We start from the raw sequence: 26,977 nt of genomic DNA, 5'->3' as shown, positions 1-26,977 counted from the left end.
TCTCACTCCTTTCCCAACCACTGCTTCACTTTCATGCCCCTCGCCTCTTATGACTGCCATCTGGTTTCTGTACAAATTGTAAATAGCCTTTCGCTCCCTGTATTTTACCCCTGCCACCTTTAGAATTTGAAAAAGAGTATTCCAGTCAACATTGTCAAAAGCTTTCTCTAAGTCCACAAATGCCAGAAACGTAGGTTTCCCTTTTCTTAATCTTTCTTCTAAGATAAGTCGTAAGGTCAGTATTGCCTCACGTGTTCCAACATTTCGACGGAATCCAAACTGATCCTCCCCAAGGTCCGCATCTACCAGTTTTTCCATTCGTCTGTAAAGAATTCGCGTTAGTATTTTGCAGCTGTGACTTACTAAACTTATTGTTCGGTAATTTTCACATCTGTCAGCACCTGCTTTCTTTGGGATTGGAATTATTATATTCTTCTTGAAGTCTGAGGGTATTTCGCCTGTCTCATACATCTTGCTCACCAGCTGGTAGAGTTTTGTCATGGCTGGCTCTCCTAAGGCCGTCAGTAGTTCTAATGGAATGTTGTCTACTCCGGGGGCCTTGTTTCGATTCAGGTCTTTCAGTGCTCTGTCAAACTCTTCACGCAGTATCGTATCTCCCATTTCGTCTTCATCTACATCCTCTTCCATTTCCATAATATTGTCCTCAAATACATCACCCTTGTATAAACCTTCTATATACTCCTTCCACCTTTCTGCCTTCCCTTCTTTGCTTAGAACTGGGTTGCCATCTGAGCTCTTGATATTCATACACGTGGTTCTCTTCTCTCCAAAGGTCTCTTTAATTTTCCTGTAGGCTGTATCTATCTTACCCCTAGTGAGATAAGCCTCTACATCCTTACATTTGTCCTCTAGCCATCCCTGTTTAGCCATTTTGCACTTCCTGTCGATCTCATTTTTGAGACGTTTGTATTCCTTTTTGCCTGCTTCATTTACTGCATTTTTATATTTTCTCCTTTCATCAATTAAATTCAATATTTCTTCTGTTACCCAAGGATTTCTAGCAGCCCTCGTCTTTTTACCTACTTTATCCTCTGCTGCCTTCACTACTTCATCCCTCAGAGCTACCCATTCTTCTTCTACTGTATTTCTTTCCCCTATTCCTGTCAATTGTTCCCTTATGCTCTCCCTGAAACTCTGTACAACCTCTGGTTCTTTCAGTTTATCCAGGTCCCATCTCCTTAATTTCCCACATTTTTGCAGTTTCTTCAGTTTTAATCTACAGGTCATAACCAATAGATTGTGGTCAGAGTCCACATCTGCCCCTGGAAATGTCTTACAACTTAAAACCTGGTTCCTAAATCTCTGTCTTACCATTATATAATCTATCTGATACCTTTTAGTATCTCCAGTGTTCTTCCACGTATACAACCTTCTTTCATGATTCTTAAACCAAGTGTTACCTATGACTAAGTTGTGCTCTGTACAAAATTCTACTAGGCGGCTTCCTCTTTCATTTCTTAGCCCCAATCCATATTCACCTACTATGTTTCCTTCTCTCCCTTTTCCTACACTCGAATTCCAGTCACCCGTTACTATTAAATTTTCGTCTCCCTTCACTATCTGGATAATTTCTTTTATTTCATCGTACATTTCTTCAATTTCTTCGTCATCTGCAGAGCTAGTTGGCATATAAACTTGTACTACTGTAGTAGGTATGGGCTTCGTATCTATCTTGGCCACAATAATGCGTTCACTATGCTGTTTGTAGTAGCTTACCCGCATTCCTATTTTCCTATTCATTATTAAACCTACTCCTGCATTACCCCTATTTGATTTTGTGTTTATAACCCTGTAATCACCTGACCAGAAGTCTTGTTCCTCCTGCCACCGAACTTCACTAATTCCCACTATATCTAATTTTAACCTATCCATTTCCCTTTTTAAATTTTCTAACCTACCTGCCCGATTAAGGGATCTGACATTCCACGCTCCGATCCGTAGAACGCCAGTTTTCTTTCTCCTGATAACGACATCCTCCTGAGTAGTCCCCGCCCGGAGATCCGAATGGGGGACTATTTTACCTCCGGAATATTTTACCCAAGAGGATGCCATCATCATTTGATCATACAGTAAAGCTGCATGTCCTCGGGAAAAATTACGGCTGTAGTTTCCCCTTGCTTTCAGCCGTTCGCAGTACCAGCACAGCAACGCCGTTTTGGTTAATGTTGCAAGGCCAGATCAGTCAATCATCCAGACTGTTGCCCCTGCAACTACTGAAAAGGCTGCTGCCCCTCTTCAGGAACCACACGTTTGTCTGGCCTCTCAACAGATACCCCTCCGTTGTGGTTGCACCTACGGTACGGCCATCTGTATCGCTGAGGCACGCAAGCCTCCCTACCAACGGCAAGGTCCATGGTTCATGGTCCATGGTCCATGGAGAAGAAATAAAAACACTGAGGTTCGCCGATGACATCTTAATTCTGTCTGAGACAGCAAAGGACTTTGAAGAGCAGTTGAATGGAATGGACAGTGTCTTGAAAGGAGGGTATAAGATGAACAACAACAGCAAACCGAGGATAATGGAATGTAATTGAATTAAGTCGGGTGATGCTGAGGGAATTAGATTAGGAAATGACACACTTAAAGCAGTAAAGGAGTTTTGCTATTTGGGGAGCAAAATTACTGATGATGGTCGAAGTAGAGAGGATATAAAATGTAGACTGGCAATGGCAAGGATAGCGTTTCTGAAGAAGAGAAATTTGTTAACATCGAGTGTAGATTTAAGTGTCAGGAAGACGTTTCTGAAAGTATTTGTATGGTGTGTAGCCATGTATGGAAGTGAAGCATGGACGGTAAATAGTTTGGACAAGAAGAGAATAGAAGCTTTTGAAATGGGGTGCTACAGGAGAATGCTGACGATTAGATTGATGGATCACATAACTAATGAGGAGGTATTGAATAGAGTCGGGGAGAAGAGGAGTATGTGGCACAATTTGACTAAAAGAAGGGACCGGTTTGTAGGACATGTTCTGAGGCTTCAGGGGATCACAAATTTAGCATTGGAGGGCAGTGTGGAGGGTAAAAATCGTAGAGGGAGACAAAGAGATGAATACACTAAGCAGATTCAGAAGGATGTAGGTTGCAGTAGGTACTGGGAGATGAAGAAGCTTGCACAGGATAGAGTAGCATTGGGAGCTGCATCAAACCAGTCTCAGGACTGAAGATCTCAGCAACAACAATAACATTCGGCATTATCCATTATTGTGATGGAACAGTATTACTTTCGCAAAAACATGTTGCCTGCTACATCACCAGTGCCGGAGAATATCTCTTGTGATGGTTAGAACTTGAACTGAACCAAAACCTAATCTGCCCCACAGGTGCCTTGGAACCTGGTCTCCTGAACACTATGGACAAGTTAAAAGCAATACAATAAGGACCTGTCAGTGGGGAGCAAACACTTTAGTACGTGCAGCGTTCATATGTACTCTGCATTTGAGTTTTCCTTATTTTAATTCAGCGCGACCCAAAGTGATATTTGGATTATTACTTAATTAAGAATTACTTATTAATGGTGGCTCATTTGCATGATATTCGGTGTACTGGGAGTTCAGGTGAGTGGTCAGTTTTCTGCCTTTGACGTATATAGGATTCACAGACGAGAGTCAAAACGAAGACTGAACCTAAGGTCGAAAAGTTATTGCCATGACTCAATACTGGTGATCACTGTAATATTGCGGCACGTACTGAAGTGTTTGCTCCGCACCGATACTTGCTTTTTTGTATTGTTTTTAACTTGTCCAGAGTGTTAAGGAGACCAGGTTCCAAGGCATCCGTGGGTCAGTTTAGGTTTTGGGTTGCGAGAGTGTCTAAATTTGTCAGGCCAGTACAACTAATAATGTTATATTTATAATTGTAGCTCCTATTCTGGTGAGTGGAAGATGAACAGTTGGTGTTGGGATGTCACAATTTGTGCCTTTTATTAATATGTCACTGCCTCGCAGCTCCAACCATTCTACACTCCTGGAAATGGAAAAAAGAACACATTGACACCGGTGTGTCAGACCCACCATACTTGCTCCGGGCACTGCGAGAGGGCTGTACAAGCAATAATCACACGCACGGCACAGCGGACACACCAGGAACCGCGGTGTTGGCCGTCGAATGGCGCAAGCTGCGCAGCATTTGTGCACCGCCGCCGTCAGTGTCAGCCAGTTTGCCGTGGCATACGGAGCTCCATCGCAGTCTTTAACACTGGTAGCATGCCACGACAGCGTGGACGTGAACCGTATGTGCAGTTGACGGACTTTGAGCGAGGGCGTATAGTGGGCATGCGGGAGGCCGGGTGGACGTACCGCTGAATTGCTCAACACGTGGGGCGTGAGGTCTCCACAGTACATCGATGTTGTCGCCAGTGGTCGGCGGAAGGTGCACGTGCCCGTCGACCTGGGACCGGACCGCAGCGATGCACGGATGCACGCCAAGACCCTAGGATCCTACGCAGTGCCGTAGGGGACCGCACCGCCACTTCCCAGCAAATTAGGGACACTGTTGCTCCTGGGGTATCGGCGAGGACCATTCGCAACCGTCTCCATGAAGCTGGGCTATGGTCCCGCACACCGTTAGGCCGTCTTCCGCTCACGCCCCAACACCGTGCAGCCCGCCTCCAGTGGTTTCGCGACAGGCGTGAATGGTGGGACGAATGGAGACGTGTCGTCTTCAGCGATGAGAGTCGCTTCTGCCTTGGTGCCAATGATGGTCATATGCGTGTTTGGCGCCGTGCAGGTGAGCGCCACAATCAGGACTGCACACGACCGAGGCACACAGGGCCAACACCTGGCATCATGGTGTGGGGAGCGATCTGCTACACTGGCCATACACCTCTGGTGATCGTCGAGGGGACACTGAATAGTGCACGGTACATCTAAACCGTCATCGAACCCATCATTCTACCATTCCTAGACCGGCAAGGGAACTTGCTGTTCCAACAGGACAATGCACGTGGATATACACTGTACTAGTGCCGACATTGTGCATGCTCTGTTGCCTGTGTCTATGTGCCTGTGGTTCTGTCAGTGTGATCATGTGATGTATCTGACCCCAGGATTGTGTCAATAAAGTTTCCCCTTCCCGGGACAATGAATTCACGGTGCTCTTATTTCAATTTCCAGGAGTGTATATTTGTAGGTCGGCCCTGCTTAGAACAACTCGCTATAACCACTGGCGGTTAGTACATGGAATGCACGGCCGGAAAAGCAATGCAACACCCTCAAGAGGCAGGCCATTTGATTGGCAAATGGAGTGAAAGGTAGCTCATCATTGTAGGAGTATAAAATAGCAAATTCAGACTAAATGAAACACACATATCATAGTAAAGGGTGCAGAAATAGTCACATCAATGCGCAGTCTATCCCCCTCTGGTTGCAATGGGAGCACGTATTCTCGCATGCAAACGACCACATAAGATTCGAATGGCGTCCTGCGATAGAGTGATCCAAGCACTTTGCGCCCTTTATTCCAATTTGGCAGTGGTTCTTGCAAGCCGTGGAGAACGAGTAAGTTCCCGCTTCATCACGTTTCAAACGTGCTCAATTGGCGAGAAATCTGGTGATATTGCTGGCCAGGGCAGTTGTTGTAAACCACGAAGAGCATGTTGTATCGCAACAGCAGAATGTTGATACGCATGGTCCTGCTTAAGAAGCACAGCTTATTCTTGTCGAAAAATGACAGTATCATGGTAATAATAGTATGTGTAGTGTAGTGGACACTGATTACGTTACCCTGCTGAAACACTAAATGTGTTCCCGAGTTTTAACTGACGTTTCACCACACCATGGAGCTTTGGCTGGGAGCAGCGTGTCGTGGGCGAGTGCACTCTGATGTAGGCAACAAACCAGATCTACGCCACGGATGTATATCTACCCTTTAACCAACTCACTCGCAATACATGGCGGAGTTTGTGATGTTAGTGTTAGCGTTGCCACAGGTACATGCGATCTAAATCCTGTTGCAAGCACGGTTCCCAGTGGTCCCTAATGACACAAAAAGTGCATAATGTGCCCAAATTTCGTCCGTGGATGACGTTCTGTCGGCCATCACTTCTCGCACAGTGCCTCGATCTTGACGTGCGTCAATATTATGTAGACGACCAGAACCTGGTCTGCTGGTGTGGGAATGTTCCACAGACCAACACTGAAGGCAGCGGCACACCACCAATGCAGTGTGCTCAACATATGCAGCAATCTGTTGATACACCCAACCGGCTTCTCTCGGGCCCACAGAGGGTGACCCTATTCAAATGGCTGAATCAGTTCAACAGGAATACATTCTTGTCAGCGGGACATGGTTGTACCCTAAAATGAATGGTGAAAACACAATTTCCCTCTAAACTCAGCACAGTTACTGTCCGCAGAGTCAAAACAGAGAGAGCACAAGTGGGCCTTCTGATCGCTGGAGACTGTGTCACTAACTCTACAGCCCCTACGTAGGCACATATTGTACCTTGGTGCCGCTGAACGAAGTCGTTGTGTGTGCTGAATTTTTTTCTGGCAGTGGTTATCCAGAGCATCCTTGCTACCTGAGGATAAGGTTGTGTTGCTAAGATATTCCATGGGCATTCTTGGCTTCTGTACTCAGGTGCTCCTGCAGCAGTCTGGATTACTTGGGCTGGGCCTCTGGTGACCTACTCCCACCGACAGCGATGGAGTTCGTCTGTTGACACTAACACATAGTTTTTCCTCCTTCATACTGATTTTTGTGTATTTCATTTCTCAGATTAATGTTCCACGAGCATAATTAAAACATTTGGGGTAAATCTGTAGTTAATAAAGTAATGGTAACATCAACACATTGTTCAAGCAAAACAAATTCACTTTTAACTGCAAATATTATTATCACACAGCAGTGAACTGATATGCATTTTCGGACATTTCAAATTTGTAAGAGTGCAAGTCTCACTCCTGGGGGTTTTATATTCTTATGCAACACCATCAGTATACTCTCAAATTTTACTTACATTCACATGGAAACCATGTTAAATTTGCTTCCTTTCATTCTATAATGCACTATAATAAAAGTTATAGGGTTAGTCAGAAGAAAGGGGGAAGTGACATTGGAGCAAAAATACCTCCGCTACACACTGCAAGATGGCTTGCAGATTAAATCTAGATGTACATGTAGAAGGAACCATCTGAACAGTTCTTAACTGGTGTTACCTATAAGTCTAAAAAATCATCTCAATGACTTTTTTATGTTAGAATTATTTTCACTTCAGTGTCAATACGAGCATGTCTTTGTAATGGAAGACAGACTTGTTGAGAGAGAATCGCTCCATAAGAAACCTAAGAAGAGTGTTTAGTTGCAATAACGTGAGTAATCTACGATTACAACCGCACACCACATGGTGCACAGTCACACTCTTGCTACCGAGCGAGGTGGCGCAGTGGTTAGACACTGGACTCGCATTCGGGAGGACGACGGTTCAATCCCGCGTCCGGCCATCCTGATTTAGGTTTTCCGTGATTTCCTTAAATCACTCCAGGCAAATTCCGGGATGGTTCCTCTGAAAGGGCACGGCCGACTTCCTTCCCCACCCTTCCCTATTCCGATGAGACCGATGACCTCGCTGTCTGGTCTCCTTCCCCAAAAACAACAACACTCTTGCTGCCTCAACAATCTCCCCATCATCATCCGTGTTCTGCTTCCACAGGGTGGATCCTTCTTTGGGCCAAACAGATGTTCCTTCATTGCTCTTTATGATCTTCTGTTTGGCGGCGAGGAACCCAGCAGGTACTCTGGTGGATGAGTGTGTCACCACTGTCTACAGAGACGTTCAGGTGAGCAGCAAGGTGTTTGATTGTGAAGCAAAACGCTTTTGCAATAAGTTTTCACTGTTCAACAGTGTACACCGGGGTAGTCACATTGAGCAACATCATTGTGTGGTGTCAAGATGATGATGTAAGGATCTTTAGATTCTCCCATGTTGGCATGTTGTTTTTTCTGCTGTGAAGTTATACACTGATGGTTTCATGTGTTGGTTGTATACTATAGCCCCAAGTCACTGCAAATGTAAATTCATTGTGTTTTATTCACCTTGAAAGTCGATCAGACGTCCATCTTGGTCTACAACATTCAACCTGAGATTGCTTAACGTCTGAACAATTACTGGAAAGTATATGACACTGGTCTGTATCTCAGTGATTTTATAGCCTGGACCAACTGTAAGGAAAAATCCATAGATTATGGAATCAAGTTGTCATTCAGATAATAATTTGTATCAATATTGCACTCAGTGAGAATATTGTGATGGGGATATTTCTACTGGTTGAGCTGACTCATCAAATTTATCAGGATTTGCTTTCAAATGTTGCCCCATTGAGAAACCTAATAGGGAGCCTATACATGCTTCCTGTTCAAAGTCTGTTGTGTGTTTTATTGGTCTAATTGCAGTTTTCAGCAAACTGAAATTTACACATGTCTTGATACCTTGTACAAGCTGTTTTAAATGCACATTCATCTCAAGATTATAAACACAATACAATACTTGCACAATTTTAATGATGTGATATTTGGAATGCTGTTTTAGGTTTCTAAACCAGTCATTGTGGCACTCTAGTATTCTTTGCCCAAATTAGCTGGTGGAAACCAATTTGAAAGTAGAACTGAAGATAAAGTTTTCAGAGTTAGTGTGCATCATCACACCTAAAACTCAGCTGGTGAACTGAAGTATAATGTTTCATTTTTTATACATAATTCTTCGTCTTCTTCTTTGCAAGTGTCAGGAGTAACACAGTGCACAAATATCCAAGTGTACATACTGGCACAGAATGTTTGGTGGTTTCGAAAATTGTAGAACACATGAGAGCTGGTAAGGTAGTAATTTAATACTTCTGGCAGGCATAGGTTTACAAATGAATCAGGTTAGCAATTTCTATTTCGGTTTTTAACGCCTGGCACTCACTTTGTTCTTGGTCCTCCTACAGCATCTAAATTTTAATTCCATATTCTGATACCGACATAGTCTTAGATGACATATTTCACATAAACACCATGTGAAATCTTGCAACGTCGAAGATTTAGACACATTTACACACATAAGTAATGCAACAGTTTGATGGGTAGGATAACTGACTTTTTTTACTCATCACTAATGAACAATCCTTGTCCATGTCAGTATGGCTTTAGAAATAATTCCTGTACAATTGCCTTATTAAGCCGTTTGTAAGGAGCATTTACATTTTTCACTGTTCGGACAATGGCTAATGACCCAACAGCTGAAAGTCCTGCCAGTGTGGGAATCTTGGCTGGAAGAATTCCAACTGGTATCCGAGGTCTTAGTGGAGTTGGTGGCATTATAAATAGTCTCCTTCATGTTGTTTTCTCCTTTAGGGTATGTTTAACTGCTGACAATGGAGACTGTATGTCTTTAAACCCTCTTGGATCTTCTGTAATGGACGGCAAGCGGCATACATAACTTGAAAAAATGTATCCCAACACCCAGTTAAAGTTTGTCGGAATTATTTCATCAGTGGCAAATGCAACAATACATCGTGTGATTCCAGTATCTCCTCCTGCATGTATTTCAACCTGCAACTTGTTGTTCTGCTTGAACTTGTGGTACATGAAATATCGTGTTTTCTGCAAGTTTTGTATAAGATTAATTCTTCTGTCATCAGACACTAACCTTTTTCCCTGATTAGCTCTCAGCCTGCAATTGCTATATGTTAGAATGAGTAATTCTACAGGTAACTCATCAAGAATGCTGCCACCACCATGCCTGATGCACTCCCTGCCATAGATGCTATGCTATTGTATAATTTGATCGATTTATGGACCTTGTTACACAGAATGTCAGTGACATACATTGAACTGTTGTCAGATGAAGGGAATCCCAGCCTTCAAACAAATTCCTTGTTCACTTGATGCCTTGTAACACTCACTACAAGAAACACTTCCCTGTAAGTCCTTAGTGTAAAACTTCCTGCTATTTCGTCACCTCTGCAATCGTTCAAAATTATGTTCAGTACTGAATATAAGTATGTTGACCAGTTTGATTGATATGATCTTTCAAATGTAGTTTTGTAGTTTGATATATGAACCAAATCACCTGCATTACATTTATACTTGTATGGATTCAACATTTTAGTATGACTGTATACAGTATTTAGAAGCCCATTATAATATCATTTGGTTTCGTGTTTATTATTGAATGTATGGTTCAGTTATACTGCTCAGTTATTTGTGAATTAATGTTAAATCTATTTGTATGACCTGTGAGATGGAAAAACACAAACATACAGGTTTTATCATTCTGTTCAAACATACTACAGTACTTGCTTTCATCTGAGAGACAGTAAATAGTAGTGTATAAGTTACTGCTCCTGTGCTGCCTTGAAAATATGTACACACATAAAGTAGCATGTATGTATGCATGTGTAAGATCTGCTCCCAAACCCCTGGGTTAATTTCAGCCAAATTCAGCACACAAACAGCAAACTTCACGAATAAACTCCTGGAAATTGAAATAAGAACACCGTGAATTCATTGTCCCAGGAGGGGGAAACTTTATTGACACATTCCTGGGGTCAGATACATCACATGATCACACTGACAGAACCACAGGCACATAGACACAGGCAACAGAGCATGCACAATGTCGGCACTAGTACAGTGCATATCCACCTTTCGCAGCAATGCAGGCTGCTATTTTCCCATGGAGACGATCGTAGAGATGCTGGATGTAGTCCTGTGGAACGGCTTGCCATGCCATTTCCACCTGGCGCCTCAGTTGGACCAGCGTTCGTGCTGGACGTGCAGACCGCGTGAGACGACACGTCATCCAGTCCCAAACATGCTCAATGGGGGACAGATCCGGAGATCTTGCTGGCCAGGGTAGTTGACTTACACCTTCTAGAGCACGTTGGGTGGCACGGGATACATGCGGACGTGCATTGTCCTGTTGGAACAGCAAGTTCCCTTGCCGGTCTAGGAATGGTAGAACGATGGGTTCGATGACGGTTTGGATGTACCGTGCACTATTCAGTGTCCCCTCGACGATCACCAGAGGTGTATGGCCAGTGTAGGAGATCGCTCCCCACACCATGATGCCGGGTGTTGGCCCTGTGTGCCTCGGTCATATGCAGTCCTGATTGTGGCGCTCACCTGCACGGCGACAAACACGCATACGGCCATCATTGGCACCAAGGCAGAAGCGACTCTCATCGCTGAAGACGACACGTCTCCATTCGTCCCTCCATTCACGCCTGTCGCGACACCACTGGAGGCGGGCTGCACGATGTTGGGGCGTGAGCGGAAGATGGCCTAACGGTGTGCGGGACCGTAGCCCAGCTTCATGGAGACGGTTGCGAATGGTCCTCGCCGATACCCCAGGAGCAACAGTGTCCCTAATTTGCTGGGAAGTGGCGGTGCGGTCCCCTACGGCACTGCGTAGGATCCTAGGGTCTTGGCGAGCATCCGTGCATCGCTGCGGTCCGGTCCCAGGTTGACGGGCACGTGCACCTTCCGCCGACCACTGGCGACAACATCAATGTACTGTGGAGACCTCACGCCCCACGTGTTGAGCAATTCGGTGGTACGTCCACCCGGCCTCCCGCATGCCCACTATACGCCCTCGCTCAAAGTCCGTCAACTGCACATACGGTTCACGTCCACGCTGTCGTGGCATGCTACCAGTGTTAAAGACTGCGATGGAGCTCCGTATGCCACGGCAAACTGGCTGACACTGACGGCGGCGGTGCACAAATGCTGCGCAGCTAGCGCCATTCGACGGCCAACACCGGGGTTCCTGGTGTGTCCGCTGTGCCGTGTGTGTGATGATTGCTTGTACAGCCCTCTCGCAGTGTCCGGAGCAAGTATGGTGGGTCTGACACACCGGTGTCAATGTGTTCTTTTTTCTATTTCCAGGAGTGTATTAGCGCTGTGGGATTTACAACCTTTTAACTCCAATAGGAGTGTAGAGAAGGGGAAAAACGTTTTTCAGCCCCAGATATGTTGGTTGCCCTGCATCACAAGCATGTTTTGTGGTAGTAGTATTGGCTTGCTTTATCAGTTTCGTTTGCAGGCAGACTACATGTCAGGGCAAGAAATGGTTTTTCTAGCCCCCAGAATATATGCTGCCCAGTTCAACAGGTGTGTTGTGGGAATAGCACCAACCTGCCGTATCAGTCCCTTTTGCAAGAGCTACACATGTGGATGGACTTGGATGGGAGAAGGCTGTAATGGGTAGCGAAGGGGATGTACAGAGAGAGTGGGCAAGAGGGAATGTTTGGGGAGAGAAGGGGGCAGGAAAGAATGAGTGGAGAGAGAGGTAAGATGAGATGGACAAAGGGAGAGAAAGTGTAGAAAAGAACATTGAAAGTGAAGGGAGAACAAGATGGGTAGAGAGAGGGAGTAGGAGATGGGCAAGAGAGGGGAAGAGATGAACAGAAACAGGGGCGGGAGTTGGTCAGTGAGAGGATTGAGGAGATGAGCTGGAGGCGATAGCAAAGAATGGGCTAAGGAAGAGAATGGCAGATGGGGGGTGAGATGGTATTGGAACAGAATGGAGACAGAGATGGACGAAAAAGAGGGGAAGAAAAGGTGTGTGCATTATATATGAGATACGTGTATGTGTCGCTATTCATCCCCATCTGCTGCAATTGGGTAATCATCTACTTGACTGTGTTCCCTGTGTTTGTTTTCGTGAATAAGGCCAAAGTGAATTTGAAATATGGATCAATTGCCATTAAAATATATTTGATATCGTTATTCTTCTGTGGACATTGCGCCATTATGTACAAGGGCCACTTACCATAAGCCACCTAAGCCTCATATTAACACACACCTATGCAGGAATGTTTTACATGCTTGTTCGTTGCGTTCTCAAATTACTGTCTCCATCGTTATTCGATAATGTGCCTTACTCTGAGCTGTGAAATGATTGATATGATTTTATTAATATGAACAGTATTTCCTGCAGTATTGAACATTCAAGCAATCTTCAAATTCAACTAATGGTTATCGTAATATGTAATCTACAGGGAGGAAACGACCATCTTTTTATGCTCTGCTGAATGTCAGTACAACAACCACCACCACAACCACCACCACCACGTTTGTCTAACGTTGATGTGATAATATCCACATTTTTTATTGTGTGGATTTTTTACTCGATCTGTTGGGGAATTTTGTTTTACAGAATAATTCTGTGTACATTTTTAATACTTTTGCCACATATTTGTCATATTTCGAACTATTTACGTATATTAGTTTCAGTAAGCAGGCGTTCTTTCAAACTCTCTGTTCCCAACTTGTATTGTGTGCTTTGTTACACTCCAGGTAATTTACCTGGCATATGTGGTTTTTCCCTGTTCACTCCACATGTGCTGTCTATCTCGAAATTACTGTGGCAGTTGATGGAATTGTGAATCACATGTTCATCATTTATATTGTTCGCTTGCTTTTGTAATGGGAAGCACACACGAGTTTTAACAAGAGATTTAAATCTTTTATTGGAGGCTGGTTTCTCTCCAGCCGCATTTCTCTTACCAATCGTAATTTCTACAGAATCAGCTTACTTACCTCAGTGAATTGGCGTTTCGTCATTGTGGTCGACATGTTGCTGTGCACTAAACAGGCTTTGAGACAGTACGTAACTGATATCTATCACATTACTCGACTTTTTTTAACTTTCCCTCATCCCTGTTAACATGTTTTTAGTTGTCACAACCCTTGCACTAATGTATTGATTATACTTCAGAGTTTCTCGAGTTTTGTGTTAGTTTGTTGAATGTGCCTATCAAATTTTGCGTTAACGATCTTTGTGTGGGGTGGTTCTTGGGCATTTTCATCCCTGAAACTCAGCTAATTGTTTAAAATTTTGCACCAAGATATAATTGTATGTTCTATTTGTGCATCCTCTCATACTGAATGTGTGACACAGCTGCAAAGTTTTTGATAGTGTAATGTTTAAAGGTACAATCATCTCTTTACACTTTGCGTAGCAGACTCTATCTACAATTAAATAAATAAGAGTTTCATAGGCCATCACCTGATCTGTTAGCATACTAAATTATTCTATAGCTTTTTGGTTTTTGTGTGTATACTAAATGTAAAGGGTATAGGTGCAGGTATTTTTGTGTGTGGTAACTTAATATGTACCCACATCAGTGTGTTGGTTGTTTCTCTCTACATCGAACAGTCATCCTACAAACATCTCACAGACTTTATGATCTGATGTTTTCTGCACGGCTGTAACTGTACCGCTAAGTGGACAACGCCTGTCAGTATAGACTAGCTATTTTGCGTACGCGCCGCCCGCACTTCAACACCTGACCTGATGGCTTGCTCTTTCCATAAGTTTTTGGAAGCACTAACAAACCTACAAACATACGACTTGTAATAGTTGTAACTGTTAATGTACAAATGACTTAAATACTGTGATTCGACAAGCTCTGCCAGCGGATGTATTGTAAATAGTCTTCACGGGTTTGCCGCCGGATCACGTTGTGTAAATTCCACAATATTTCCCCGGAGCAATTGTTCGACATCCTCAGGTGTCGTACCTCGAACCCAGCCACGAGCAAGGTTGAACCACCTGAAGATGTCGGACAGTTGCTACAAGGAAATGTTATGGAATTTGCACAGCGTGATCCGGCGGCAAAGCCGTAAAGAATATTTACGACATAAATTCTGATGTAGTGCTGTTCAGTACACCGTCCGCAGTCACAAACAGAAATATCTGCGCTGATGCCCATTACGCCCTGTACATTTAACCATTATGTAAAGATCTGAGGGCTACATAAATTCGCTTACTATCAGATTTTACCATGGTATACTCTGTAGCAATACAATTACAGTGCTCTTTTTATCCTTTTTTTAAACTGGGGAAACTTACTAAAGTTTCTTTTATATCATCCACAATTCAGTTGTATTTTATCAATAACCAAAACCTTGTACTGTATATCGTCCCAGCAGTCTCCACTCAAATTCACTGAACGTTATAGCAGTTCCTACATGTACTTGATGGTTAAGTTTTAAATCCATATTATCTTGTTTTAAAGCTATAATAAGGTTTGTGTTGTTCCTTGAAAAATTTTTTTAGGGTCAATGGAAACGTTTATCTCCAATAAAACAACCACACATCTAGCTCAATGTGACGACAAAGATGAAAATATTTTGGTATCTGCTTCTGGATTACCACAGCAGAAGCATGAAATCTAAGCAAAGTATTCGGTTTTAGCCTTTCCAGTGATAGATCAGCTTTGCTCTTGTGGTAGTTGGTTCGTGGGCTGAAATAATAATTTTGGAAATAAATGCAAACGTTCAAAGCGAGCTCTCCCAGAACGTATGAGCAATGAAATGAAAATGTTCATGATGGCGGACTCTAATGTGCCCACAGTTACTGATGGTATTACAAAAGGCAAAATTGGCCCATTCTTCTTTTTTGTGTACTACTGCACAACCAGTCCGTTACTACAAAGTCACTGTGAAGCGAGTGATTCAGCCATCCAGCCAGGATAATTACAATGCGACTTCATTAACAGTTGAATGATTTTATAGAGGAAAAAAAACGTGATTTACCAATTTTCTACTGACTGCACATAGATACATTTCAAGCTTTTGCATGTCGCTGAATGTAGAAACATGCTTAAATATGGTTTTAGTGCTGCGCCTACATGTACTTTGGTAGAGTCCTATATATGTTTACATATTGATGTACAGCACGAATCAAAATGGGGGTCAAAAGCCTCTTCCGCCAGCTGTATATTCTGATATGCAAGCGCCATCAAGTTCTTCGATAATTTCTCATAGAAAGCACTTACAAATGGCTGGGAGAAGATACATTCTTTAGCATCAAGAAGGATTGGATAGTTCGCGTGCATTTAATTCATACATATATGTTCTTGTAAATGCATAGACTGAGCGTCATCTAGTATAATATTGTAGATTTTCGCCGTTCATGGGAAGTAGCCATGGATATTGTTTCTTACTGCTGTAGTCCGAGTATTTGTGCTAAACGTGGCTCCAGTGAGCAAAAAATTCTCTCATAGTTGGAGACACTCTTTGCCACATAACGTCACTTGTTTGCCGCAATATCGAGGAATTTATAAGATTCACGACTGTATAAACAGATATCTTGATCCCATTCCAACAAGAACTTGTTTACTGTCATTCAAACTGCATGTTGTATAAAAGAGGGACACCTTCACCCTGAAGGTTCAGATCGTGGTTCGTTAGAAGAAACTCAGTGAAGTCATCTGCAACAGCGGGACTTATAACATACACACACACACACACACACACACACACACACACGAGTGCTTTCTTTCCCTTTCTTTCTGCTGCTGTGTTATAACAGATGGAAAAGCCACGACATGATTCGCGTTACCATGTGGTTAATCATACGTTAAGTGAAAACTTAACTGTTGTAGTGCATGTACGTATCGTAACTTTAGAAAATAGTTAGACCTGTTTATTCTTGCGTATCAATTCATAAACTTAAAGAAAGACTACTGTGGCAAATGTGTATCATAATGGCGTTCTCAATTGTTACTACGTCTTACAACGCATAAGAAAACCAATCGATGTTTCTCTCCGCACAAATAATGAATTTTTTTTTTCTTACAGCTTCCTGCTGAACACGTATGTTGGTGATAGTTTCTGGGCATTCTTGGGAAAAGTGTCAGTTGTGTTTCTTCGCTTGCAGCCCTGGAGAGTTGCAGATAGTGTTTTCCACCCAGGGAGAGGCATTTCATCCAGCTCAGAGATCAGTATACAAACATGTAATTGTTTCACATGAAAGGGTGGAATAAGCAGCAAGTTATAAGAAAACCACCTGGCGTCCAAACGACTTCATAAATTTTTCTGTGCCTAATTAACATATTCGACCCCAACGAATATATAGTCCGTTCTATGAGTCTTAGACAATAAGAAAACACTGTAAGCAAGCTAATCTCTAGGTGCAAACACTAAAATCGTATACAGTTCTCAAGAGCAGTATCACACGTAATGTGAATATTTATGTTAACAAATATACATCGGAATATTTTTAGTTACAGTACTTTTTGTTTCTTCCTATAGATAGCTCTGGACTTTTTTAATTTGTTTCTGCTATTATTCTAATTACAAGCATATCCTCATCTTTTAGTAAGGACACCAGAACCTAAGCAAACACTCCTGGAGATAAAAGTTGATTCAGTACGTTTTCAGGACAAAATGTCCTCACAGCTCCTGACACTTTGACCTTTTTAATAGTAAACATTGAGACTTTCGTTACCTTTTATAAACAGTTCGACTATTATAAGCTGCTTTATTATTGTTGTGCTTTTTATTATTCACAAATGGAGACTCACTTTTGTTTTTTCAAATTTGTTTATAATACCGGTTAGCATTATGTGTACGGCTGCCTGATTCGGCAATGTGTTTTGTATTTTTGATTTGTGATCAGCTTTTTAGGACGTTGTTTTCATTTTTACAGATGAACTGCGTCATCGTATTTCTGCTCATAATGCTGGTGGCTGGAACGTCGGATGCAGCAAGAATCTTAGGCCTGTTCAATTACCCAGGGAAGAGCCACTTCATAATGTTTGAAGCAGTGATGAAGACGCTCGCAGCACGCGGTCACCAAGTCACTGTATACAGTCACTTCCCACAACCAGCGCCCGTACCTAATTATAAAGATGTCAGTTTGGTTGGTTCCTTACCTATCCTGACTGATGCAATTCCCCTCGAAGCATATGTTAACAGTGACATCTACTCGTCGCTAGATCTTTTCATGAAGCTATCATCTGACGAGTGTGACAAAGTACTGCAATTCCCCGCAATGCAAGAGCTGATGAGGTCGAATGAAACTTTTGATTTGATTTTCACTGAGGTATTCGTTACTGATTGTATGCTGCCATTTGTGCACAAATTTCAGGCTCCAAATATTGCCATGCGTTCTTCTGCTATCATGCCATGGACGTCTGATCGTTTTGGCTTACCCGATAACCCTTCTTACCTACCAATTGAGTTTGGATTAAGTAGTGATCACATGGGATTCTTTGAGCGCCTTAGTAATGCGTGGTATTTGGTCTACAGTAATTGGTTCCATAGTAGATATATTGAAGTATCTACGGATGCTGTTGTCATGAAGCACTTTGGCGATTCAGTTCCTCCATTGGCAGATATAGCAAAAAATACTAGCATGCTCTTTATGAATACCAACCCGGCATTGACTCCTCCAAGACCCCTCGTACCAGCTGTTGTGGAGATTGGGGGCATACATTTGAAGCCCGCAGGTCAACTTCCAAAGGTAAGTCTACGATGTTTGCATGTAGATATTAGCTAAACTTTTTCAATTTTATACAGCTGACAATAGTTTATCTTTAAATAAGAATACGATATTTAGTTTCTGGTGCACTGCAAGACGAATAAAGCAATTTTTACTATACCGTAGTTGCGTAGTTGACACAATTATCGACTCTTCTTACCAGTTCAGTAGTACGTTCTCTTCACAGAGTTTTGTTAGATAGTAAAAGGTTAGTGCCTATTTTCGTCATGCAAGGACTGTGTTTTTACGCTGGCATAAGTAAATAAAAGGTATGCAATTCATTTCTTCTCATGCTATTCGTTCATGAATTACCAGAAAGCTAGTAAGTGTGGAACTTTACTTATTTAGAGAATTCACCTACAACGCACTTAATTTCTAGTAATTGTGAGGAACAAAGTAAGGTTGCGAACTATGAGACGTGGAACAGCCATTGAAAAAATGAATAGCGAGGTTACACCATGATGACCACATTCACGCACTTTTTTAAACGTTTATATTTTCGTGTCCATAAACAGATTTAACGTAATCCATAAAGCAGACTCTCACCATGAAAATGTATGTATTACATCGTAGAATTGTACTTATTGTTTCATCACAAGCAAGGATAAACCTAGGGAACAGTGTATAAAATAGCCCACGACACTTCCAAATAAAGAGTAAGAAGAAATCTTTATAAACGAATACAATACTGAATAAACAAACGAATTAAAATATTTGCAATACCCAAAAAGGAGGTGTGGAAATGGTGCTTCTTAGCTTTAGATGCTTCGAGATAGTATATGACGAATAATAGTATACACCATTCGCGAGGAAAGTTTGATTAAGTAGTAAGGGCGACTGTGAGCCTCCTTAAAAGCATACGAAAGGAGAGCTCTGAAAAACCGAGATAAATTAGGCATATGCCATAAGATTTTTCCTTTGTGTAGCGCTGTGTTCATTGACACTAAAGAATTATTGTAGAAGTTAAACAATAAAAGTAGACCTTCAGAAAGATCCAACAAAAATTGTAGTAAAATCGGGAGGTTATGTTCGACGCGTGATAGACACCAGAACAGCAAAAGCTGTTTTGATTATAAGCACAAGAGAAAATTGAATTTGTAGTTACCCTAAAAAAAGAAAGAAACACAGTGCAAACAATTTGGAGACGTCACACTGGCGTTGGCCTTGATGTCGATTACGCTCGTGGCAGAGAGTGAATTCATTTAGTGCTGAACACAGATCGGGCACAAAAACAGGAAGAAGATGCACTGAACTGTGGAAAAAGAAGCAAAATGGAATCAGTGGACGGTCCAAGCTCAAGATATCCAAAATGAAGCGACAGTCAATAGCCGCGGTGTCATGGTTATGTGGGACTGGTGTTGGATTGCGAAAAGGAAGATCCGTGTTCAAATCTCCTTCGTGCCCCAATTTTTTTATTCACAAGATTATGAACGGATCGTCTGGTCATTGATGCGTGTGTTCCCTGTATTGGAACTTGTATTTGTCTCATGTTATAACGTCCGTTCGCAACATCGAGGTGTAAGGAAGGGACGTCCAGACGTACGTACCTCCACTTTGGTCTACACAAGTACGACATGTTGTGACTCTTACGTTCCGTCTTATAAATTTTGACTCTTGAATTGCTCTGTTATAACAGAGTTCACACCCGCTTTTTTTTTTAATTTTATTTCTGTGAGCATCTCGCCTGCTCTAACTGTTCATCGTATGCAACCACGACGCCGCGCTTCTCGCAATTCGCTCGAGGTTGCACATCTTGAGCTTGGACTGTTCACTGTTTCTATCGTGATTTTTTTCACAGTTCAGTACAGTTATTTCCTGTTTTCACGCTTGATCTGTGAGCAGTTTATGGCCGGCTGTCCACTGGGCCATTTTATTACTAAATCTGAGGGGGGAGGGATGCAATGGGGAGTTTCCTTTGTCAGTGTCCGGCTCAGGCCGATGTCTCGTGTAATAAATCATCCCACTAAGCTGTGTCATCCCACTACTGTTTAAGTTAAACCCACGGAAGAAAGAGAAACGAATGTCTTTTTCATGACCTAACCACTTTCACGCACCCTACAAGGAAAGTTAGTTCTCTGCCTTCAACTCTACGGATAATTCTGACACAGTACATCCATGGTAGCACTAAAAATACTCTTATTAGGGCAGACATAATGTCTATAAAGAAACACAGTAACCTATGGAAAATTGTAACTGGTTATTTACTTCAGTCACAGCTGCGATTTAATATAGACAGTTACAAATTACAGCATGTATCAACCTTATTAATGTCTATAAAAATGGAATAAAAATGACAGGTGAACAGAAAGAGTCAAGCGATCTTGTTATTTGTTGAAATGTATATAGCCGTTGGAAAGGTATACACTGCCTAACAAAAAGCTGAAGCACACAGAAGATGGGGAGGAAACGAAATGAAACTTGATAGGTCTAGAAGGTATGTGATGTTATTTCTGTGCTAATAAAATCGAATCACATTAAAACCAGCTTATCAATATAACGTTGCACCCTTCCTGGGCTCGGTGAGGAGCCTGTGCTGTTGGGAAGGGTCTCATAAGGCCGTTGTGTACTTTCCTAAGGCAAGCTGGTCCACAACGGTTGTAAGTGGTCCGTGACATCTTGGATGCAGGCACTGGGACGCAATTTATGTCCGAGCTGGTCCCATACACGTTGCATCAAGGACAAATCTTGGAAATTTGCAGGGCACGGGAGTACATCAACGTCACGCAGACAGCACATAGAGACACGTGCCATGTATTGGCGAGCATTTTCCTGCTGGAGAAAGACACTATGATCCTTTCGGATCAGAGGTAACACATGACGGTGCAGGATGTCTGTGACGTACTGTTCGGCCGTCAGAGTTCCCTCAGTCACTCCTAGCCGTGACATGAAGTAAGAAAGTGATTTCTTCCGAAGTCGCCGCCATACTCACCGACGATGGTCATCTGGGACAGTGCAGAACCACGCTCCATCGCTGAACACAGTGCGACACAATTCATCAGGTACGGTCACCACTCCAAACGCAGCCGTTTGTGTTGTGTTGTTAACACCATCCTATGCACGGGATGATGATTCCATACTTCAAATGTTGCTAGCTCTGGCCAGTGGTGTGAGATGACACAGAAGGTTTGGGGAGTCCGTTTCTAAACCCGAACTACAAGAATGCACTCTGGCCGTTGTTCTGCCTCTCACAGAAAACCGCAGCTGTAATCATTAATATAACCCGTCTGTTGTGTGTACGTGTACGAGTTACACGGACATAGGACCATGTCTTCCGGGTGCTTCGTTTTTTTGGACAGTCTATATTGCCCAGAGGGGCGAAGTGATTATCTGGGCAGATTGGCAGTATCGCCGTTTCTACGTGCGAGATCAGGGAGGAGCGGCACTACAGCGTACTCTCGAGAGGTTGGACAAAAATACGGAAATACCAGAAACACAACAGATTACCATGTCTAATACGATGTGGGAAAGCCGTTGTCATTCAAAAATGGTTCAAATGGCTCTGAGCACTATAGGACTTAACAGTTGAGGTCATCAGTCCCCTAGAACTTAGAACTACTTAAACCTAACTAACCTAAGGACATCACACACATCCATGCCCGAGGCAGGATTCGAACCTGCGACCGTAACGGTCCCTCGGTTCCAGACAGACGCGCCTAGAACCGCACGGCCACACCGGCTGGCTCGTTGTCATTCAAAACAGGATTCACTCGCTTCGGAACGCGTAAATACAGGCCCCGTACAGTTGTCAAGGGCATATTACAGCGTTCTCCTTGCAAAATAATGACAAGTTCTTGTAAAGATGATGTAGATGGATACCCTTCTCTCCAAAGTAGAACAGAAATGATCAATAACACTGAGTTGTGGTGACTGTAGTGGCCGGGATAGAGGCGACGTTTCATCCTCGTGCTCACAAAACCTGTCCTGAACGATGAGAACTCAATGAACAGGGACTTTGTTGTCTTGGAACACAACATCACCACTGGGGAACACAGAATAAACCATGTGTTGGACCTGAACAGCGGGAAGGGACGCATAATGCTTGGAAGTAATGCGACCTTGGAAACCATGTAACTCGTGGAATGTCACTATATGGCTGCCCGAGTTCCACTCTTGGCACGTAAACTCGGTCACAAGTTGGAATTAGTGTGAAACAAAATTCGTCCGACCAAATGACTTTTTTCCATTGCTCCATAGTGCAGGTTTTAGGACTTCGGCTCCATATTTTCTTTTTAGATGCATTTGTATCACTGGTGAGTGGCTTTGGAATTCCAGCTTACACTGAAATTCCCTGCTTATGGAGCAATTGTGTTGTTTCGCTGCTGACAGGGTTCGCGAGTGTGATATTCACTTGTGCAGTGACTTTTGCAGCTGTCGTTCTTGTTTTCGTCACAATCGTATTCAGTCACAGACCTTCACGATCACTGAACACACTTTCGTCGGCGTTATTACTTAACGAATGAAGATTTTCAGCTTTTCCTGTAAGCGTATGAATCTTCGATACGATGCGTCTTGAAACACCGAATGCTCCGGCTGCCTTTGTCATGAAAGCACCCACCATATGAGCAACAACAATTTTCTTATATTTGAATTCACTCACAAGGGCAGGGCCTCAGATACGGCCAACCTATTGGACTCAATTTGGCAGGTCGCTTGTGTACAGCCTAAAACGAAAGACTAAAATACACTCCTGGAAATGGAAAAAAGAACACATTGACACCGGTGTGTCAGACCCACCATATTTGCTCCGGACACTGCGAGAGGGCTGTACAAGAAATGATCACACGCACGGCACAGCGGACACACCAGGAACCGCGGTGTTGGCCGTCGAATGGCGCTAGCTGCGCAGCATTTGTGCACCGCCGCCGTCAGTGTCAGCCAGTTTGCCGTGGCATACGGAGCTCCATCGCAGTCTTTAACACTGGTAGCATGCCGCGACAGCGTGGACGTGAACCGTATGTGCAGTTGACGGACTTTGAGCGAGGGCGTATAGTGGCCATGCGGGAGGCCAGGTGGACGTACCGCCGAATTGCTCAACACGTGGGGCGTGAGGTCTCCACAGTACATCGATGTTGTCGCCAGTGGTCGGCGGAAGGTGCACGTGCCCGTCGACCTGGGACCGGACCGCAGCGACGCACGGATGCTCGCCAAGACCGTAGGATCCTACGCAGTGCCGTAGGGGACCGCACCGCCATTTTCCAGCAAATTAGGGACACTGTTGCTCCTGGGGTATCGGCGAGGACCATTCGCAACCGTCTCCATGAAGCTGGGCTACGGTCCCGCACACCGTTAGGCCGTCTTCCGCTCACGCCCCAACATCGTGCAGCCCGCCTCAAGTGGTGTGGCGACAGGCGTGAATGGAGGGACGAATGGAGACGTGTCGTCTTCAGCGATGAGAGTCGCTTCTGCCTTGGTGCCAATGATGGTCGTATGCGTATTTGGCGCCGTGCAGGTGAGCGCCACAATCTGGACTGCATACGACCGAGGCACACAGGGCCAACACCCGGCATCATGGTGTGGGGAGCGATCTCCTACACTGGCCGTACACCTCTGGTGATCGTCGAGGGGACACTGAATAGTGCACGGTACATCCAAACCGCCATCGAACCCATCGTTCTACCATTCCTAGACCGGCAAGGGAACTTGCTGTTCCAACAGGACAATGCACGTCCGCATGTATCCCGTGCCACCCAACGTGCTCTAGAAGGTGTAAGTCAACTACCCTGGTCAGCAAGATCTCCGGATTTGTCCCCCATTGAGCATGTTTGGGACTGGATGAAGCGTCGTCTCACGCAGTCTGCACGTCCAGCTCGAACGCTGGTCCAACTGAGGCGCCAGGTGGAAATGGCATGGCAAGCCGTTCCACAGGACTACATCCAGCATCTGTACGATCGTCTCCATGTTCTGACCGCGATTGACACTTGCAATGCATTGAGGTGCCGTTCGTCACGAAATAGAACAGCGTAACCTGCAGATTTGGCTTTCATCTGCGTTCACGTACAGGCGTGTATTTCTCATGTGGTTTTCATGTTTTTTCTTTTCTTTTTTCTTTTTCATTCCCCTACAAGTAGAGCACTGTCAACATGCACACGCGCCCTGCATAACATAACGACGACACATTGACTGACACTTTTGTTCGATTGTACTTCATGCTCACTATCACGATGGCAACGTTATTTGCTGTTTAATATGTAAGAACTCATGCTTCCTCTGAATTAAACCACTGACTGCTTCAGTTCTGAAGTTTTCTTTTTTCATACAGTGTGCCTTTTTTCAATCAATGTCGTCTCATTCTCATACCTGATGATTCGTTTAGTGTGGCACCTCTGAAAACTGAATGGAGAAGACAAAACAATTTTTCCGGTTTCCTACATACTTTAAGCCCAGGTCCGTGAGTAACAAGCTGTGAAGTTTTCGCAAAGTTTATATTTGGTTGCATTGTTCATAACTTCGCAGAAGGTGTTACCTAATAACACATTTATCCACAACGTCAGTGAGATATTTATTGGGTGCTCTTTTCTTCTTCTTCTCCTTCCGAGTAGATTCTCGCATGAACGCCACTCCTTTCAGTATAATTCCACTCCTGCCAGAATTTGCACACAATCGACTTCACCGACTTAGCATTTAACTACTACGCTCCGTCACCTACTCCTCCAGTACTGTCACTCTTTTCTTCTTCTTATTGTCAATAAATTTAAGGACTTTAACAGCAAGACACCACGGGGTCAGGGATTTTCTCTGCCTCGTGATGACTGGGTGTTGTGTGATGTCCTTAGGTTAGTTAGGTTTAAGTAGTTCTAAGTTCTAGGGGACTGATGACCATAGATGTTAAGTCCCATAGTGCTCAGAGCCATTTTTTTAGCAAGACGCCATGGTTGCCTGCGAGGGCAACTGTAATGTGGCACCAGTCTGTACTTAGGCAAGTGTGCCAGTTAGTTCCCATTACGGTCTGTTCTCTTCGTCGAGTAATATGCAGGGAATAAAGCAACTACGTGTATAAAACTTAAGAGTAGCTAGAGAAGGTAAAAGAAACTTTTGTGTGACAAATGTCAGAGATCCACTAGGATCCATGAAGATTTTGAAGCTAGTGGTTTTCAGAGACAGTGTTCAAACTGCTGTATGACTAATATTGTTTTAGAGGTCTTGCTGAAACTGTCTGTTTTCATTTATGCGCATCTGGCATCTGCACGCTGATAATTCTCTAACAAATGTGGATAGATGATCCAATTCTATGATACTGTGAGTCCTGAATGTCATTTGCATAACAGACAGACAAATTACAAACCAGAGGTCGGATTCAGAGATCAAGTCTTGGCGAACTGCAATACACCAAAATTCCTACACGCAACACTAAACACAACTCTAACTTAAAGGTAGGATCTTTCAAAGGCAGCTAGTGAGGTCAAAACAAGAAGTAACATTCTTGAAAAACTTGCCGGTACCTTATGGGGAGCTAATGCTCATGTATTAAAATCCACAGTCTTTGACCTATCATATTCTGTTGTTGAATACTGCTATTCCATATGGATCAACAGTGCTCGCACTAAGAAGAAAGACATGCAGCTTAGACAGGCAACGTGAATAATTACAGGATGTAATAGGAGTACAAACACCCTATGGTTTCCTGTTCTCATCATTATCCCAACTCCAGCTCTAAGGAGATCAGAAGCTCTCCAGAAACAACTTTCAGAAGGATCTTCAGCTACCCATTCATTGAGATATTGTACAAACAGAACAACAAAGCTTGAAATCAAGGAAACTGTCATGGCGCATAGCAAACAATCTTCTCGGATAGTCTTTGTCAACCATTCATGGGAAATCCAGTGGAAGCAGTCATCTTATGTCGACAAACAGCTAGTAGAGAACCCTTCCATGCGGTTACAAGGATTTTCTCTAGACTTTAATCGAGGGTTGCGAACCGGATTCGAAGCGCACAAGACAGATGTGGCTACCTAATGCAATAGTGGCGATGGGCTAAGGCTAGCTCTGCAAACTGTGACTGTGATACCTCCTTATAGTCAATCTACCACGCCGTTGCTGATAGTCCTCATCGAACGTACAAAGGAAAGATAATGGACATTGACCGTGAATCAAATGTAGCGATCGAATGGATCAGGGATCTAGATCTGTAGATTGTAAGGTTATACAAGCTTCTGATTGTGCATATTTGTGTACAAATGTTTTATTTATATATATTCATTATACGACAAATAAAAATTGTCTAACACACTCAGAATGGTCAGGTGTTTTACCAATAACGGCTGGAACTTCAGCCAAACGAGCAACTAGCTCTTCTGGGATGTTTATGGATGTCTTGTACATCAAGCGCATCATGTGCGTCCACAACAGGAAATCCATAGGAGTGAAATCAGCAGGACGTGGTTGCCACGATACTTCCCAGCCATTCCAAATCCAATACTTGGGAAAAAAATTATCTAAATTTTCTCCGACATCGCGGAAATGTGTGGTGGGGCCCCGTCATTCTTGAACCACAGTATGGAGTGTTTCCAATTTACACCGACAAGAGGGAGGATATTACCAAATCACGTTTCGGACGAAGTTTCCTATCCTCATTTTGTTCCTCAAGGTAACTTTTACATCCTCTCAAAGTTTGCAGATGTAATTACGAAAAATCCTGTAGTTGTCTCAGTGCTAGTGGGTCATTCTCCAACATTTCCGGTAATAATTCGCGGAGAAAAATATGATGAT

The 26,977-nt window shown here is 43.4% G+C and overlaps 1 protein-coding gene across 1 annotated transcript in view; it reads left to right on the top strand.

The window, feature by feature from the left end:
* Window positions 1-26,977, top strand: part of LOC126267112 (UDP-glucosyltransferase 2-like) — a 97,928-nt gene that overhangs the window by 54,151 nt on the left and 16,800 nt on the right. The window contains exon 2 of the mRNA XM_049972022.1: window positions 17,438-18,253. Within this exon, the coding sequence (XP_049827979.1) occupies window positions 17,438-18,253 (816 nt within the window). The remainder of the gene's footprint in view (window positions 1-17,437; window positions 18,254-26,977) is intronic.

This window comes from Schistocerca gregaria, chromosome 4 (genome assembly GCF_023897955.1).
Source record: "Schistocerca gregaria isolate iqSchGreg1 chromosome 4, iqSchGreg1.2, whole genome shotgun sequence".
Taxonomy (NCBI): domain Eukaryota; kingdom Metazoa; phylum Arthropoda; class Insecta; order Orthoptera; family Acrididae; genus Schistocerca; species Schistocerca gregaria.
This window is presented reverse-complemented; position numbering and strand designations above follow the sequence as displayed.